General features: G+C 38.5%; 1 protein-coding gene across 1 annotated transcript; it reads left to right on the plus strand.

The window, feature by feature from the left end:
* Nucleotides 1-6,951: 6,951 nt before the first annotated feature.
* On the plus strand, nt 6,952-11,263 carry LOC107790292 (uncharacterized). Its single transcript, XM_016612209.2, has 3 exons — nt 6,952-7,369; nt 10,538-10,645; nt 10,736-11,263. Exons 1-3 carry the CDS (start codon nt 7,061-7,063, stop codon nt 11,042-11,044), a joined length of 726 nt encoding a protein of 241 aa, XP_016467695.1. The 5' UTR covers nt 6,952-7,060; the 3' UTR covers nt 11,045-11,263.
* Nucleotides 11,264-16,220: the final 4,957 nt, after the last annotated feature.

Here is a 16,220-nt window from a genome sequence, read left to right on the forward strand (position 1 = left end):
ATTTTGGAGGACATGCTTAGGGCATGTGTGATTTACTTTGGAGGACAGTGGGATCAGTTCTTGCCTTTGGCCAAGTTTGCTTACAACATCAGCTATCAGTCCAGCATTGAGATGGCTCCATTTGAGGCTTTATATGGTCGGCGATGTTGTTCCCCTATCGGGTGATTTGAGCCTGGTGAGGCTAAGTTATATGGTACAGACTTGGTGAAAGATGCCTTGGAAAAGGTAAAGTTGATTCAGGAAAGATTTCGCACAGCACAGTCAAGACAGAAGAGTTATGCAGATCAGAAGTCGTGTGATGTATCATTCATGGTCGGTGAGAAGGTTCTCCTGAAAGTCTCGCCGATGAAGGGTATTATGAGATTCAGGAAGAAGGGCAAGTTGAGCCCAAGATTTATTGGCCCATTTGAGGTGTTGAGGCGAGTTGGGGAGGTTGCTTATGAGTTTGCTTTACCTCCCAACTTATCGAGAGTTCATCCAGTTTTTCACGTATCTATGCTGCGGAAGTATTACGCCGACTTGTCCCATGTGTTAGACTTCAGTACTATTCAGTACTAGTTGCCATTGTTGATAGGCAGGACCACCGGTTGAGATCCAAGAGAATTTCTGCGGTAAAGGTCCAGTGGAGGGGCCAATCAGTCGAAGAGGCGACCTGGGAGTCCGAGGAGGACATGCAGAGCAGATATCCACGCTTATTCGGCACTTCAGGTATGAATCTAAACCTGTTCGAGGACGAACGTTTATTTAAGAGGTGGAGAATGTAACGACCCGACTGGTCATTTTGCTTTTTAGAACCTCGTTCCCCTAGATAAGACTTCTCGTACTTGCTTTTACTGATCGAATTGTGAGTCCAAGTCCCGAGCCAATGGTCTAGAACTTGCCGTGAATGTTTGTTGAGGCAAAATTTTGAGTGAAATTCGACTTAAGAAGTGATTATAGGCTCTCCTTGATCCAACTAATAGTCGAACAATTCCATAGCCTACCAAGGATATAATCCCTAGCTAACCCTTTTGAGCCTTAAACCTTTTTCTTTCAAGAACCAATGCTACAAGCCTATACCCATTCTAAATTATACCCTATCTTGGCCCCCAAATCGTCCCTTGAGTATTGCAAAAGTCTAAGTTTGAGGGGGAGAGACAAGAAAGGAAACAAAGTGGTAAAAGGTACAAAAGCAAAAGGAAAGGAAGGCGATGAAAAAGAAATAAAAGAAAAAGAGAAAAAGAAAGCCAATGTGCAAAGAATAAAACGGGATTCAAGACAAACAAAAGTGAAAAAGGTGTGGAAAAAAGTAGAAAAAGAAGAAATGCTGTGAATTGCATAAGAAAGAGTGACAATGTGTCTCTCTAACTCCTTGAAAAGAAGTGAAATGCTCAAAGAGTCAAAGAGAATTGTGCCAAAATGAATCAAAAAAAGTGCTTAAGGGAAGATGGAACCCATATAGACCAACAACTTTTCCTACCCTGAACCAAAAGCCTTCACATTGACTCCACAAAAGCCCTATATGATCTTGAGTTGGCTGATGCTCGCATTAGTGGATACTTACATGAGGGTCAAGCATATGGTACTTAGAGCCGGACTTGTGACCTTTCCTTGAGAGAGACAAGTGAATTCCCATTAACCTATTGAGTGTGAGAGAGCTTTTTGAACCAATGTATTCGTGTGTTTGTGTTAATTAGAGAGTATGTATATATAGTAGTTCGAAACTAGGTAAATAAGGCAAGAATCACAATAGTATAGTAATTATGGAACTCAGAACCAATTAGAGCAAATCAGTACAAGTACTCCATTAATTTAAGGAATCAGTTCAAGCGGTAAGGACAAGTAACAAATAAGGAAAGAAATCAATGCACGACCAATAAGGAAAGATTTCAAATATAGTAAGTATAGGGTAAACAATTAGGGCTAAGTTCAGAAAACTCTAATTAAGGAGATAGTCAGTAAGAATAAAGTACCAATGCAGATAAGGTAGGCGAATCAATCAATTTGAATAGAAAGGGTAGGAATCGAAGGTTTAAAGGAAGGTTTTCCAATCAAACCATGAAATAGGGAATCCAGAATCAATCAAAGAGAAAGTCATGAGTCAATCTTCTAGCATATAAATAGAGTGAGATAAGAATAACCAGACATACCAAACATGAAGGTTAAATAGCACTGATAGAAAGAGGCAAGTTTTGAACAGTCAAGATGAACACAAGCACATAGAGTTGATGTAAGTTAGGCTAAGAAACTCAATAGAAACATATTCGAGGCAAGATAGTTACAGAAACTCAAATAAGAACCGGTCAGTCACAAAACCAAATGAAGAAACCTAGAAAATTAGGGCTTTCAACATAAACGAGTTAAAGATGTGATAAACTCATAGAATTAGTTAAAATAATGCAAGAAATAGAAGTTTAAACACAAAGAATCAGTTAAACAAGGTTTTAAAAAGAACTTCCAAAACCCTAGTTTTTAGAAGCAGGTGGAAAACACTTAAAATCAACGATTCTTGTAAAGAGTTCCGAGGACAGTGTAAAACATTAAAGAAACAAACTCAAATCGTCCTATATCTGTGCAGATCTAGAAGATATAGGAAGAAATTAGGGTTTCAAAAGAAACCCATATAGAGATGAAAGAACCTGACTAGAATCCTAAGGATCGTAACAAATACAGCATGATTTTGCTCGAAATCACACTGGAGTAACCAAGAACAGACAAATGACGAACCCTAAATGCAAGTCAGCATGGCCTTGGGCCCTTGAAAACCTTAGAGAAGGTAGGCATGGCATGAGAGAAGCCATTGGAGGCTTAGGAGACGATGGGAGGTCACCGAAGATGACCGGAGAAGAGAGGTCGGCGGTTGAAGGGCTAGGGTTAGGTTGAGAGTGTTTTGAGAGAGGAGAGGATCCTAGGGCGGCGGATGTGGGAAAATGGTTAGGGTTGGGTGGTCGTTTTGAATAAAAAAGGCAAGACTAAACGGGGGCTGTTGATCTAAAAGATCAACGGCCAGGATTTGATAGGTTTTGGGTCGGGTAGGTGCATTAAGGGCCTAGGTCGGGTTATTTAATCCGAAATTGGGCTGGGGTATTGGGTTTAATTGAGTCTAAATTGAAATGCAATTTGGCTAGATTTTAAATAGCCAATGTATCCCCATATAATTTATAATAAACAATAGATAATTTCTAAAAAATAATTTCCTATACTAAAATGATTTAAAATAGATATTCAACATTTTAAAAATATAGAAGGTCGATTTTATGCTTATAAATGTAATTATACATTAATAGGGCTAATATTGCAATTATATGCAAATTAGTTGTAAAAATATAAATGTAACTATAAAAATGCACTAAAAAATATTTTATCAATATTTTGGCATAAATATAGAATTTAAATGACTAAATTACCACAATAATAATTTGAGAGATAATTATTTGGGATTTAAAAAAGGGAGGAAATAAATTAATTTATAATCTTTAAAATTATAGAAAATTTATAAAAACCTTGTGCATGCTTATGTATGCATGTATGCTATTTTGAAAGTATTTATGCATATTAAAAATATATAGGGAAAAATTGGGTATCAACATGCGGCGTGCAACCCGATCCCACCAATCCACCCTTATTGCTCCTTAATATATCACCCTTATTCCTCCTGTTGCGGCGTGAAACCCGATCCCACCAGTTCATCCGTATTACTCCTATTGCGGCGCGCAACCCGATCCCACCAGACAATCACATTTCACCCTTATTCCTCCTCAATATATCATCTTTATTCCTCCTGTTGCGCCGTGCAACCCCATCCCACCATATCAGTACCAATTATAAAATAAGAACAAGTATTTCACAATTTAGCTCGAAACCCTCCACAATATTTAAGCCTCAAACCAAAGCAAGCAGAAGGCTATACAACTATGAAACTTCACTCAATTAATACTCCACAGCGAGACCAACCCAAATATACTATGAAACACCGGTAAACCAGCTTAAACAAATAACGTAACACAATGAAACTACGAAATAATTAATACCTTCAATAAAGAAAACAACATTTGACAAGAAGCAATTAGACATGGAAGCACCGATAGGCATGTAGCAGTTAAGACAGGAAGACAATATAATAGGAACGGGGAAAGAAACATGCTAAACAGATAATTTTAGCGGCGGATAAGTACTCGTCACCTCACCTATATGCCACAGACATGGATTTCACATAGTAATTAAGTTGGGGATCCCTAATCCCTCAAGTCAAAGTTAGACCAAATACTTACCTCAATCCAACGGCCAACTCAAAGCTCAATTACCGCTTTTCCTCTAGATTCCACCTCCAATCCACTCGTATCTAGTCATAATTAACTTAATAACATCAGTTATCGCTAAAGAAATCAATTCCAATGCATAATTATAGGTTTCCCAACATTTTTCCCAAAAAGTAAAAAAACTAACCCCGGGCCCGCTTGGTCAGAACCCGAAATTCGGACCAAAACCCGATTACACATTTACCCCAGAGTCCGGATATACAATTGGTTTTGGAATCCGACCTCAATTTGAGGTCTAAATCCCCAAATTTCGAAATTCCTAATTTCTATCCAAAAATCCCCAATTCCACCATGAAAACCTTAGATTCTAGGATGAAATCTTGTAAAAAGATGTAAAAGATTGAAAGAAATGAGTTAAGAATCATTTAGCTATGATTTGGGGAAGAAATAGCCTTTGAAAAATCGCCTCGTGAGGTTTAGGTTTTGAAAAATGAGGGAATGAATGAAAAATCTCGTCTAAGTCCAAACTTATCAGCTGTAGATGTCACATTTGCGATCTGAGCTTCGCATTTGCGAAGCTCGCAAATGCGAGAAAAGTATCACAAATGCGAACTCCTCGCATTTCTGCAGCCATCGCAAATGCGAACATTTTATCGTAAATGCGATCCCTGGCTTCTGCAAATGCGGACTTATTCTTCGCAATTGAAGCTACCCAGCCCCTGCCTAGGCTCGCATTTGCGAGCCAGTCTGTAGACCTGAAGCATACCAGCAAAACTTTTTAAGTCTAAATCACTCCTTAGCCTATCTAAAGCTCACTGAGCCCTCGGGGCTCCAAACCAATCGTGCACACAAGTCTTAAAACATCATACGAACTTGATCGTGCGATGAAAAAGTCAAATAACAGCTAGAACTACGAATTTAGCGCCAAATTGCATGAAATTTTCAAGATAGTTTCAAAACTTCTATTTTCTCAACCAAAGGTCCAAATCACGTGAAATCAGTTCCGTTTCTCACCAAATTTCACAGATAGTATAAATATCATAACGGACCTGTATCGGGCTCCAGAACCACAATACGAACCCAGTATCAACAAGATCAATTATTAACCAATTTCTTAAAACCTTTATAATTTCAGTTTCACAATTTTTATCAAAAAATTATTTCTCGGGCTAGGGACCTCGGAATTCGATTCCAGGCATAGGTCCCATATTTACTATGGACCCACCGGGACCGTCAGAATACGGGTCCGGGTCCGTTTACCCAAAATGTTGACCGAAGTCAACAAAATCAACTTTTTAGGCTAAAAATTATTATTTTGCTCAATTTTTCACATAAAAGCTTTCTGGATATACGCCCTAACTATGCACGTAAATCGAGAAAAAATAAAATGAGATTTTAAGGCCTCGGAACACGAAATTGAATTCTAAAATAGAAGATGACCTTTTGGGTCATCACACCAAGAAATATTGAAAGACTACAAAATGTTGAATTGCTTTTTTTGCCACCCAACATGACATTAAAATTTCAGCCTTGTGATGATTGGATAATAAGAGCTTTCAAGATGCATTATCGCCATAAATTTTACCGTAGGAAATTAGAAGGTTATAACGGGACAAACTGATCCAGGAAAGATTAATATTTTGGATGCTATCAATCTTGTGATCGCGGCTTGGACGACAAATGTTTAGCAAGAGACAATAGCAAATTGTTTTCGACACTGCAAAAATTCGTTCGAGGGATGAAGCCTAACGATATTCATGAACAAGGTCATGATTAATGATCTCGGTTACGGCAATAAAATGGATGTCAATTGCCTGTTAGATTACCCGGGTGAAAATGATACATGTTCGGAGGTCCAAAGCTTAGAAGAAATTATGGATACCATCGGAGAAAACAATATTGATGATGAAGTTGAAGACGATACAATACCTTTGGAATCAGTTACGAGTAAGGAAACACTTATCGCGTCTAGAACTCTTCACAATTTTTTGATACAGTTCGAGAAGACAACACCAGAACTTTTGGATGCAATAAAAAAAGTTAGATATGAGCTTCAACTAGATTTAAATTTTAAGAAAAAACAAAAAATACTAGAATTATATTTCACTAAATTGTCTTAGATATTTTTGTAATTTTAAAGAATTATTAATTTATAATATTAATAGGACCATATATTTATATAGGGGTCTTCCGAAAATATATTATCTTATTATTCTATCGAAATTGATGATTTTTTTCACTGGCCCAAGTCGGAATCGGAGAAAAATATTATCTTAAAGAGTTTATTACTTTAGCGAGTATTAATTTAGACAGGTTCTGCTGTATCTAGTCACAAGGACTAAACTCATAATTCGAAAAAAGACCAAAAATACTCCTCCCTCCGGTCCATAATAAGTAATTTTTTGGTTTTTTTTGTCCAAAATAAGTGATTTTTCCAGATTTCAAGACTGAATTAATTATTTTTTCCCTACATTATCCTTGGAGTAAATAATATTGAAGTATGTGATAGGAGTATTTATCTGAATAGCTAGTAAAAATTAATATGGTCAATTTTATTGCTAATTAATATGAAAATGTGAGTTTCTTAATATGTGCGAAAACAATAAAAAAAATTTTGCTTATTTTGAACCGGAGGAGCACTCTATTAACCATAATGAATTAATGATAATATTTTGGTAATATTTTCTGAACATAAATAAAAGATTGACAACATGTTGTGTTAGGTACAATACTGGTGTACCTTCTCTGGCCTTCCCAAATTGTCCGCTGGCTTTTCCACTCCCGTCTTTTTTTCTTCTTCACAAAATCACAACCCTCTAACAATGGCGATTCAAAGGCTTTTATCACTATTCTTTCTACTAATCTCATCTCTGCCCCTTTTAGCACAATCGCGCAGTGATACGAACCACGTGTACTCACCCTGCGCTGATGCAAAGGTGCAGAAATCAGATGGGTTTAGTTTTGGGATTGCATTTAGTTCAAGAACATCATTTTTCCTCAACAGTTCAGTTCAGTTGTCTCCTTGCGATAAAAGGCTCTCTCTTTCGTCAGCAAATTCTCAGCTTGCTGTGTTCAGACCTAGAGTGGATGAGATCTCTCTCCTTACTATCAACACTACCAACTTTTTCCCTGTATGATCGATCTTCCCCACTTTGCTCTGTCTTTTTTTCTCTCTCTATTGGGTTCAATTGCCTGAAAGTTGAGCTTTTTATTGTTTACTTATGGAAATATGGTGAAATGGGGTTAGATCTGACATGGGTTTGTTCTGGTTTTAGATTAGGTTTGTGTGTGTGTGTGTGTGTGGGGGGGGGGGGGGTTAAGGGAAAACGAATAGGGATGTCATTGTTCTTAATTTTGAGTTTTGATCATGTCTTAGTGAAGGTAGAAACTTATAACCAGAGTATTTTGGACATTGTCTTCCTAGAAAAAGTTCTACTCCCTCCTTAATTTATGTGAGTTGTTTGTCTAGATACAAAGTTTTAGGGAAAAAAAGAAGGGGGTTAAGGGAAAACGAATAGGGATGTCATTGTTCTTAATTTTGAGTCTTGATCATGTCTTAGTGAAGGTAGAAACTTATAACCAGAGTATTTTGGACATTGTCTTCCTAGAAAAAGTTCTACTCCCTCCTTAATTTATGTGAGTTGTTAGATACAAAGTTTTAGGGAAAAAAAGAATTTTGAAACTTGAGGTTTGAAACATACCATAGACAATTTTGTGGCCAAACGAGAAGTTTAAAGTTAAATTGTTAGCAAATATAAAATAGTGTCATTCGTTTTGGATCAGACTAAAAAGGAAAATGTAGCCTAAATTAGGACAAAGAGGGTACTTGGTAATTAGCATGTATGAAGAACTTAATGAGATTCGTCCTTTCTTCTTGGCTTTATCTTATGTTATCGTTTTTATCACATTCATTTTAAGTCAATGTTGGACGATTATTCCTAAACATCTGTTTTCTCTCTGTTTGGTTTGGCCAAATATCCCTTTATTTTTAACTCTAGAACTAGAACTGTTGAACTTTATCAGTAATATTCTTATAGTGATGAATGCTTCTTTCCTTTTCTGGAACAATATTCATCATTTTTAACTATCTGAATTTTCCATTAGTACTTGGGCATGTGCTGCTTGTTTCGTTCTTAATCTTATGTTTGCCTATCATCACTAATTCTATCTTACTCTTGTTGGTGCTGTTTGCCTAATGTCTATGCTTTAATAACAACATACCCACTATAATCCTACATAGTGGGGTCTGGGGAGGGTATTGTGTACGCAGACCTTATCCCTACCTTGTGGAGATAGAGAGGTTGTTTCCAACCGACCCTCAACTCAATGTCTATGCCTTAATGCATTTGTGAATTTTGCTTTAGGAGCCATTGGTAATGTGCAACTTATAGGTTACTAGAAAAACATCAACAAGTAAACAATTGCAATCGTTTATATAATTATTGAAAGCAATTCTGTGAAACTTATTGGTAACTTCTAATAGAAAATAGTAACAAAACATCAAGAATAAAAAAAATTCTATGCTTTAAATATTTAAAGATCTTTTTTTTATGACTGAGAAATCCATCTGGGACCAACCGCATCCTTTGAAACTCGGAGATAATGGGGCTGCCTCTCTTACCCAAGTGAGGGTAGAGCAAATGGCTTGAGAGGTTTAAGAAAGTAAAATGCGAGTCTTCAATTTTCTTTTACTTTCTCAAAAAATGAAATTTGAGTCTTGAGCTTGATTAGTCAAGCCTTTGTTCCTCTTTGGCCACAATCTGGGAATTACAAGATACACATTTGCCCATCATGCGAAAATATTAAGGCAATTTCATTAATTGGGTTCTCCATTTACTTGGTGAGCTAACTTTAAATTTTGGGGTGAACTTAGTCTTTTTCATAACACGGGTTCTCCACTTTAGTTGGAGATATAACTTTAAATTTGGGGCAATAGTAACTGACTGGTCATCTATGAAGCTGTCTTTTGGCCTTGCGATGCCTTTTCCTTGTGTGCTACTTGACCCCTTGACTTGATATCACTGCAAATGAAGCAGCAAACTTCTGACAGGGGTTCTGGAGTTTTGCATCATGACTGACCTTCCGAGGGCTCTCATCTTCTGGATTTGTTCCCTCATCTGCAGCTCGTACTCTTCATTGAACGCCTTACAGCAACCTCTATCTGCTGCATTATTTTTGTTACGTTGAGACAAAGCAGAGCTACTGGATTCCTGTATCGGGCTTTTATCTGGACAGGCCAATAATGCTGCCGTCTTGGCTTACTTGTAGCCTATATTGCTTGGACTCTCCTAAACTGTGGCCGGGTGCGTGTCGAATCCTCCAAAAGTAGTGCAATTTTGGAGGATCCGACATGGATGTGGCAGTATTTTGGAAAGTCCGCGCAAGGTAGCTTGTAGCTTCTGCTTGCTGATTTGAATATTTAAAAGTCATATTTCACCTTATATATGATAGGGATGGATGGAGTAGTGCTTAGTGGTCCTTAACCTTTCCTTTTGTCTAGTAGAAAGGTGTAGTGAGGAAGCAATATGATATGCTTCACCTTCTACCCCTCTATTCTACTTAGTGTGTTTCGGGGTTCATAGCAAGGTGAGTTTGGCGCTTGAAATGTGAATCATTTCAAATACCCAGTACCAACTCATGCACTAGATCACGGGCTTCCAAACTGTAACTTGTAGAAACTAAAGGATCTGTTAATGATGTCAACACTGTGGAATACATTCCAACGCTTTACATTCTAGTAGATTCGACTTTTATCTTGGAAGGTGTGTCTAAGCCCCCCCCCCCCCCTTCTTCCCACACACAAACAATTGTTGCGGTTCTCTTTTATCATTGAAGTTTTCTTCTTTCAATAAAGGAGGCAATTCATTTTGCAATTGTGTATCTAAACCCCCCCTGCTGCAGGCTTGAGAACCCTCTTATTTTCCCCTTTTTTCTTTTCTTGTTTATTTTATGGGAGAGGGTGGGAATTGGAATAAGGGGAGTGCTCTATTTACTGTTTCTTATCTGAGTGAGAAGGACTCTTGTATTAGTGTGCTTCTTCTCCTCTCTAGTCTGTTTTAGCTCTGTTTTTTAGCTAGAGACAACTGTTTATTTTTCAACCGTTACAGAAAACATATGCAAAAATGCATCTTTACTTTCAATACCCTTCTGCATTCTGCAATTTATGAAGCTCATCCGTACCTCTTCCTTGTGTAATGGTTGTGTATTTCCATCCTCCAATTTTCTTACCTGGGGATGGTTCGTTTTTCTATATTCATATGCATCTTCTGACCTCCGATGTTTCTTCTACTGTACTACAGGATTCTTATGGAGGCTACATGGTTGCATTTGCTGGTCGGAAATATGCTGCTAGGTCTTTGCCTGCTTTTGTTGCTAATAATACATTCACTGTAACAAGCTTTACTCTGGTAAGTGAAATTGCTGTCTACAAGATCTTGATGTTACATCGGTTGATTAGATATCTAATAACAAGAATATGGTGTTCTTGTTTGATATAGGTACTTGAATTCAAAAAGGGTAGGCTGGAAAATTTGTATTGGAAGAGAGATGGCTGCTCATCTTGCTCAGGCAACTCTAACTTTGTGTGCCTCAACGATCAGGATTGTGCTATCAGGACTAACTGCAAGAATCGAGGTGGCAATGTTGATTGTAGCCTTGGAATACAACTTACATTTTCTGGTACCGATAAGCATGAATCTGTTTTCAATTCATGGTTTGAAGTGAAGAATCTTCGTCAGTACTCTCTGTATGGCCTATATTCCAATCTCAGGAGTTCTCTCACAGATCAATACAACAAATTCTTCTGATTGTTTTTTAATGTTTGTATGTAGAGTTGTATTTTGTAATTTACTTGTTTGAAAGTGCCTTTTTTTTTTAACATCCCGAGTGTTTTCTGAATATCTTGATGGCTTTTGTAATTTGTTATATACTTGTATCCATTTGTCAACGGTTCTCTTCATATTTTGTCTAAAGTATGGTTGAGATGACCTGTTAACTTCTGTTTTTAGTGTTTGGTTAATTAATTATTTTTTCTTGTGCTCACAATAGTTATTGATCTTTGGTTTTTCCTGGTTAATTTCATAAGTTGTCCGATGGTTACTCTACCAACCAATATCTGGTGATCGAACTCATGACGTGACTTGTGGACTTGCATTTTGACTAATCTCGAGTAGCATGCCATTTTCCAGTAAGATGTTTTTTCTATGTAGTTCAAGAAACTGAATCAAACTATTAAACTCAAAAGAGTCTAGAACCTAATTGTGGTTCTTTTGGACACAAGTGACCGAAATATGTGTAAAAAAAAAGTCACATATCTATATAAAACGCTCTTTTAAAGAGCGCTATACTCTTTAAACGCTTTTAATAAACGCGATATACCTAGAAGCTGATAAGACAGGTATGTAAAGCGCTTTTTATAAAAGCGCTATATGTATAGGGCTTTTATAAACCGCGCTTTACATATATAAGTACTCGTCCCCTTCCCTTTCCCCCATGTTCTCGACAGAAAGCCCCCCACCCACCCACCCAGTAACTCGGTAAAAAACTCGCGTAGGTATTCCAATTTTGTTTATGTCGAAACTCGTATAAATAATGCATATTAGTTGTTTTGAATATGTTCCATGTTATTTTGTGTTTTTTTTTTTGCGATTAAACTGGTATGTTATTTTTATCCGAACTTAGATATTAATGTTCTAAAAAATATGTAAAAATTGAGAAATCATTATTATTTGTTAATAAAAATGTTAATAAATTGCTTTTACTGTTTTATATGTATTTTCATGAATGTTTTGTGATTAAAATGTATTTGTTGTTTTTATCTAGTTTAGATTATTTATTTGTTTAAAGACTAGTAATATAATGCCCCTTTAGATGATCTGTTTAGGTTTCAGGCCACATGATGAGACAACACAGGCAGGAGCCAGTCGCCTGAGTTTGACGGCTATTCGACAGTATTTGGAGATATTGCACCCCAACATCAATGGCGAGATAGATGATCTGCATATTCACCGGTATACGAGGTTACTGCTACTCCTTATGTTTGGAGGGGTCTTGTTCCCGAACACTTCGGGGAACCTAGTCAGCTTGAGATTTCTTCATCTTCTTGAGCATCTAGATGATTTACCCCTGTATAGTTGGGGTGCTGCTGTTCTCGCCTACTTGTACAGGCAGATGTGTCGGGCGAGTATGGGCACCCAACATGATGTATGTGGATTTTTGCCGTTGCTACAGGTGACAACATATTCGAATACTCTATTCATTATAACATATCTAGTAAAAACATATCTTAAATTTTACGTCAACTTTGTATGTTAGGTTTGGGCTTGGGAGTGGTTCCTGCAGTTGTAGCCACCTCTACCACCATTACCTCCAGATGTACCACCCCCGTCTCTCCCTCTAGCTAGGAGGTGGGTTCTCCAGCGGGGATACGTACATACCTACGAGGCTCCACATAATCCCCCCCTTTGCATGGATTTGTTGAATATGAGGGAGGGCGCACAGTTAAATATATACCTAAGTTTACTTGGCATAGCTTCACATGTGTTGCGTATACTTATGTTTTCTGTTGTTACTTAGTTCATCTGGACGCCATACAACAACGAGTTGATAGGTGGCCTGTCCGATTATTGCTCGGCTGGCTGACTTATTTGGAGCTCTTTCGTCCTGCTAATGTGCCTCGATATTGTGGAGCATCATGTCACGAAGCGGGTACTTCGCCAGTTTGGTCGTCCGCAGCTTGTACCGAGACCGCCCACATGGCAGCCCACACATTACCAGCGGGATGATCGATCTAGGGTGGACGACACAAATGTGTAATGGCTGGAGGCGTAGGTCGATACTTGGGACCGGCGAGCTAACCTGATTCCACCTCCCCCCCTTCACCGAGCCGGCCGGATACTTTTCATGATTATATGCCCAATCTCATTCATTGAGCTGGCGATCGGTACGTTCCATACGTTTGGCGGCACGAGGCACTGGTATGTTATTTGGTATCCTTATATAACTGCAACCTAGCGATCTGTAATTTATATTTTACACGTTGTGCAGGCTATTGGCCTACATCTATTCTACCAGATGGGATTGCAGATGCAGCAGCATGCCGGCGAGGAAGCGGCCGCTTTACACGATTATGGCCGGCAGGTTGTAGAGGTGGCTACCCGGACACTGCAGCGAGCCCAAGAGGATCAGCGCTTAGCACACGACCCTGCTTATATGGCGCCAGAGCACTACCAGCGAGGTAGGGGTGTCCCACGAGGTAGGGGTTCCCCACGAGGTAGGGGTGCCCCACGAGAAAGGGGTACCCTACGGGGTCGTGGGGACGGTGAGGAGGTGGTCCCCAGTAAGGGAGCGTCGAGGCACATGTTGATGATGTTGATACTGATCTGCCAGGTGACCTCCATGATCCAGACGAGTGTCACAGCAGCATGCCTTCATTCAGCCTTCAGCTGCCTCTCACTCCAGGGACTTCGCAGGTGACCTCGTCAGGTCCATTGTTGATCACGGGAACGGGCATTACCAGAGAGGATTGGGGTGCGTACTTTCCAGACCCATCGACCACTGCTGAGGATAGGCCGACCCGAGATGTGGATAGTGGGCGCCGACTGAGTTATGGCTTATCATCGAGGGGTGCTGGGGATCATTCACAGGCGCAGGTATGTTTATATTACTATCAAATTTAAATTTATTTTTATCTCATTGATTCGTCATAAATAACTACATAATTTTCTTACTAAGGCTTCATCCCCGCCCGTCATAGAGGCCACTTTGTGCGATGCTGACCTGGCTATGACGGATACTTATATTCAGGAGTCCGACGAGACCATGGTAAGACAATTTAAAGTTTTGGTGACTTTACACGTACATTAGTAATATATATTTTCATATACTGAGCTAACTTATTCTTCTGTAGGTTACTGCTGCACCGACGACCCCTTCTACCGAGACTGCCAGCACTATTGACGATCATGATGCAGCGCATCCTGCGATAAAGAGGTGACGTGATGAGGATGATCCTAATAACGTAGCTGGGCGGGATCGGATGTGCCTTAGGCCAGCGGCTGCATTGAAGCACACAAGCTGTGGGACACATTGATTTTCTTTTTTTTGTATTTTATGTAAATAATAACAACAATTTTTGTTGTTTACATTATATGCGCATTATGTTTATATTTCCCCGGGTCTTCTTTATTTTAATACTACAACACAAATACAAACATAGCAACTTAACATAATTTAAATTCAGTACAACTAATAAAAACACATGGCATGGAAAACATAAAGACAAAGTACTACATTCAACACATACATGTCATTGTTTAGTCACGACCGCCTAGTATTCTCTGCTCCAACCACTTAAATTTCTCTTCCAGCTTATTTTTTTTTTCTTTTTCCGCCTCTTTTAGTTTCTCCTTCAACTCCGCAATTTCTCGTTTATACATAATCTCATCATCCCACTATTTTTTGGTCAAATCATGATAATAATGCAAAGACTCTTTGTAGCATTCCTGCTTACAGGGTTCATCAAACCATACCTCAAAATTGCAAAAATTTTTATTGTTGCCTCTAAACCTGTTCACACACATCCAGTATCTGCACCCAACTTGACCATCATCCCAATAGTCCACCAACATACAACGTTCGCCACATTGGCACATAAATGCGTTCAGACATTTGTTAAAGCGAAAAAAACCCTTGCTTTTATGGAAAGTTTTGCTATTTATTATGGTTAAGCGCAGAAAATAACTAGAATGCGCTCGTTATTTATAGGCAAGGCAACACACATAACGTAGTATTTAACCGCACTATGCCCACACATAACGTAGTATTTAACCGCGCTATGCTTCGCGTGTTAAAGATTCTTTCGGATACAAAATAGCTTTTTCGCAGGCGGGCAGCTTTTCAGATCGACAAGACAACACACAAAATGTAGTATTTAACCGTGCTATATATGCTCACACATAACGTAGTATTTAACCGCACTATGCTTCACGTGTTAAAGATTCTTTCGGATACAAAAAAGCTTTTTCGCAGGCGGACAATTTTCAGATCGACAAGACAACACACATAATATAGTATTTAACCGCGCTATATATTCACATATTTATCAACATTTCCTCATCTGACAATGTAGTTTTCTAATAATTTTAGAGTGAAATTCGAAAGTGAACATAAAAATTTTCCGTTTTTTAATCCAAAACTATTTTTGATTACATAAATGGGAGGGAGAAATTCATTAATTTACTCAACTGAAAAATGTTAAATATCAATAAGATTTAACAGCAATGAAAACATAATTTTATTTGATACATCTTGCAACATAAACAAATACATACACTTATTACAACCACATTACGAAAACAAAACACTACGGGTATCCTTGATAGTTAGACACATTAGATGAACTTCCACTAGGAACTAGATTACCATGCCACCCAAACCAGCTGAAGGACATTTACGACAGTCGTGTTCTGTTTGCGAGCATATGCCATATTTACATGCATAAACGGTATCACCAATATACATTTGGTTCCGTATACGCGTTCTTTTTTGCACTTGTAGCTTACGCAAATAGTCCTTGTTACACACCATTTTAAATGGTTCCGACGACCAATTATGCTCAGCACCCACTGACTACAACTGCCCACTATATGTGTTTAAGTATGCAGCAACATTGTATTGCCTATCAACATAGTTGGTTGGCCCTAAACCTATATGTTGAAAGCACTTGATGGCATATGAGCACGACATGTGGTAGATGGACCATTTCCCATAAGAACACAACATGTTGGCTTCATTTATGGTGTGTACATTATTCCCCCGGTGTTGATGGATAGCGGTGCGAACTTCAAAAACACCCCGGTCATGATCATACTATAAAAATGAATGCCAATGTGCTCGCTTTCTGTATTTCTCAAATATTTTCATTGGCAGTGGCATAAATTCAAGGCAGTGACAGGCATTCCACGTGCAGCCTTTAATAACCCG

The sequence above is a fragment of the Nicotiana tabacum genome, chromosome 5, assembly GCF_000715075.1.
Source record: "Nicotiana tabacum cultivar K326 chromosome 5, ASM71507v2, whole genome shotgun sequence".
Lineage (NCBI taxonomy): Eukaryota > Viridiplantae > Streptophyta > Magnoliopsida > Solanales > Solanaceae > Nicotiana > Nicotiana tabacum.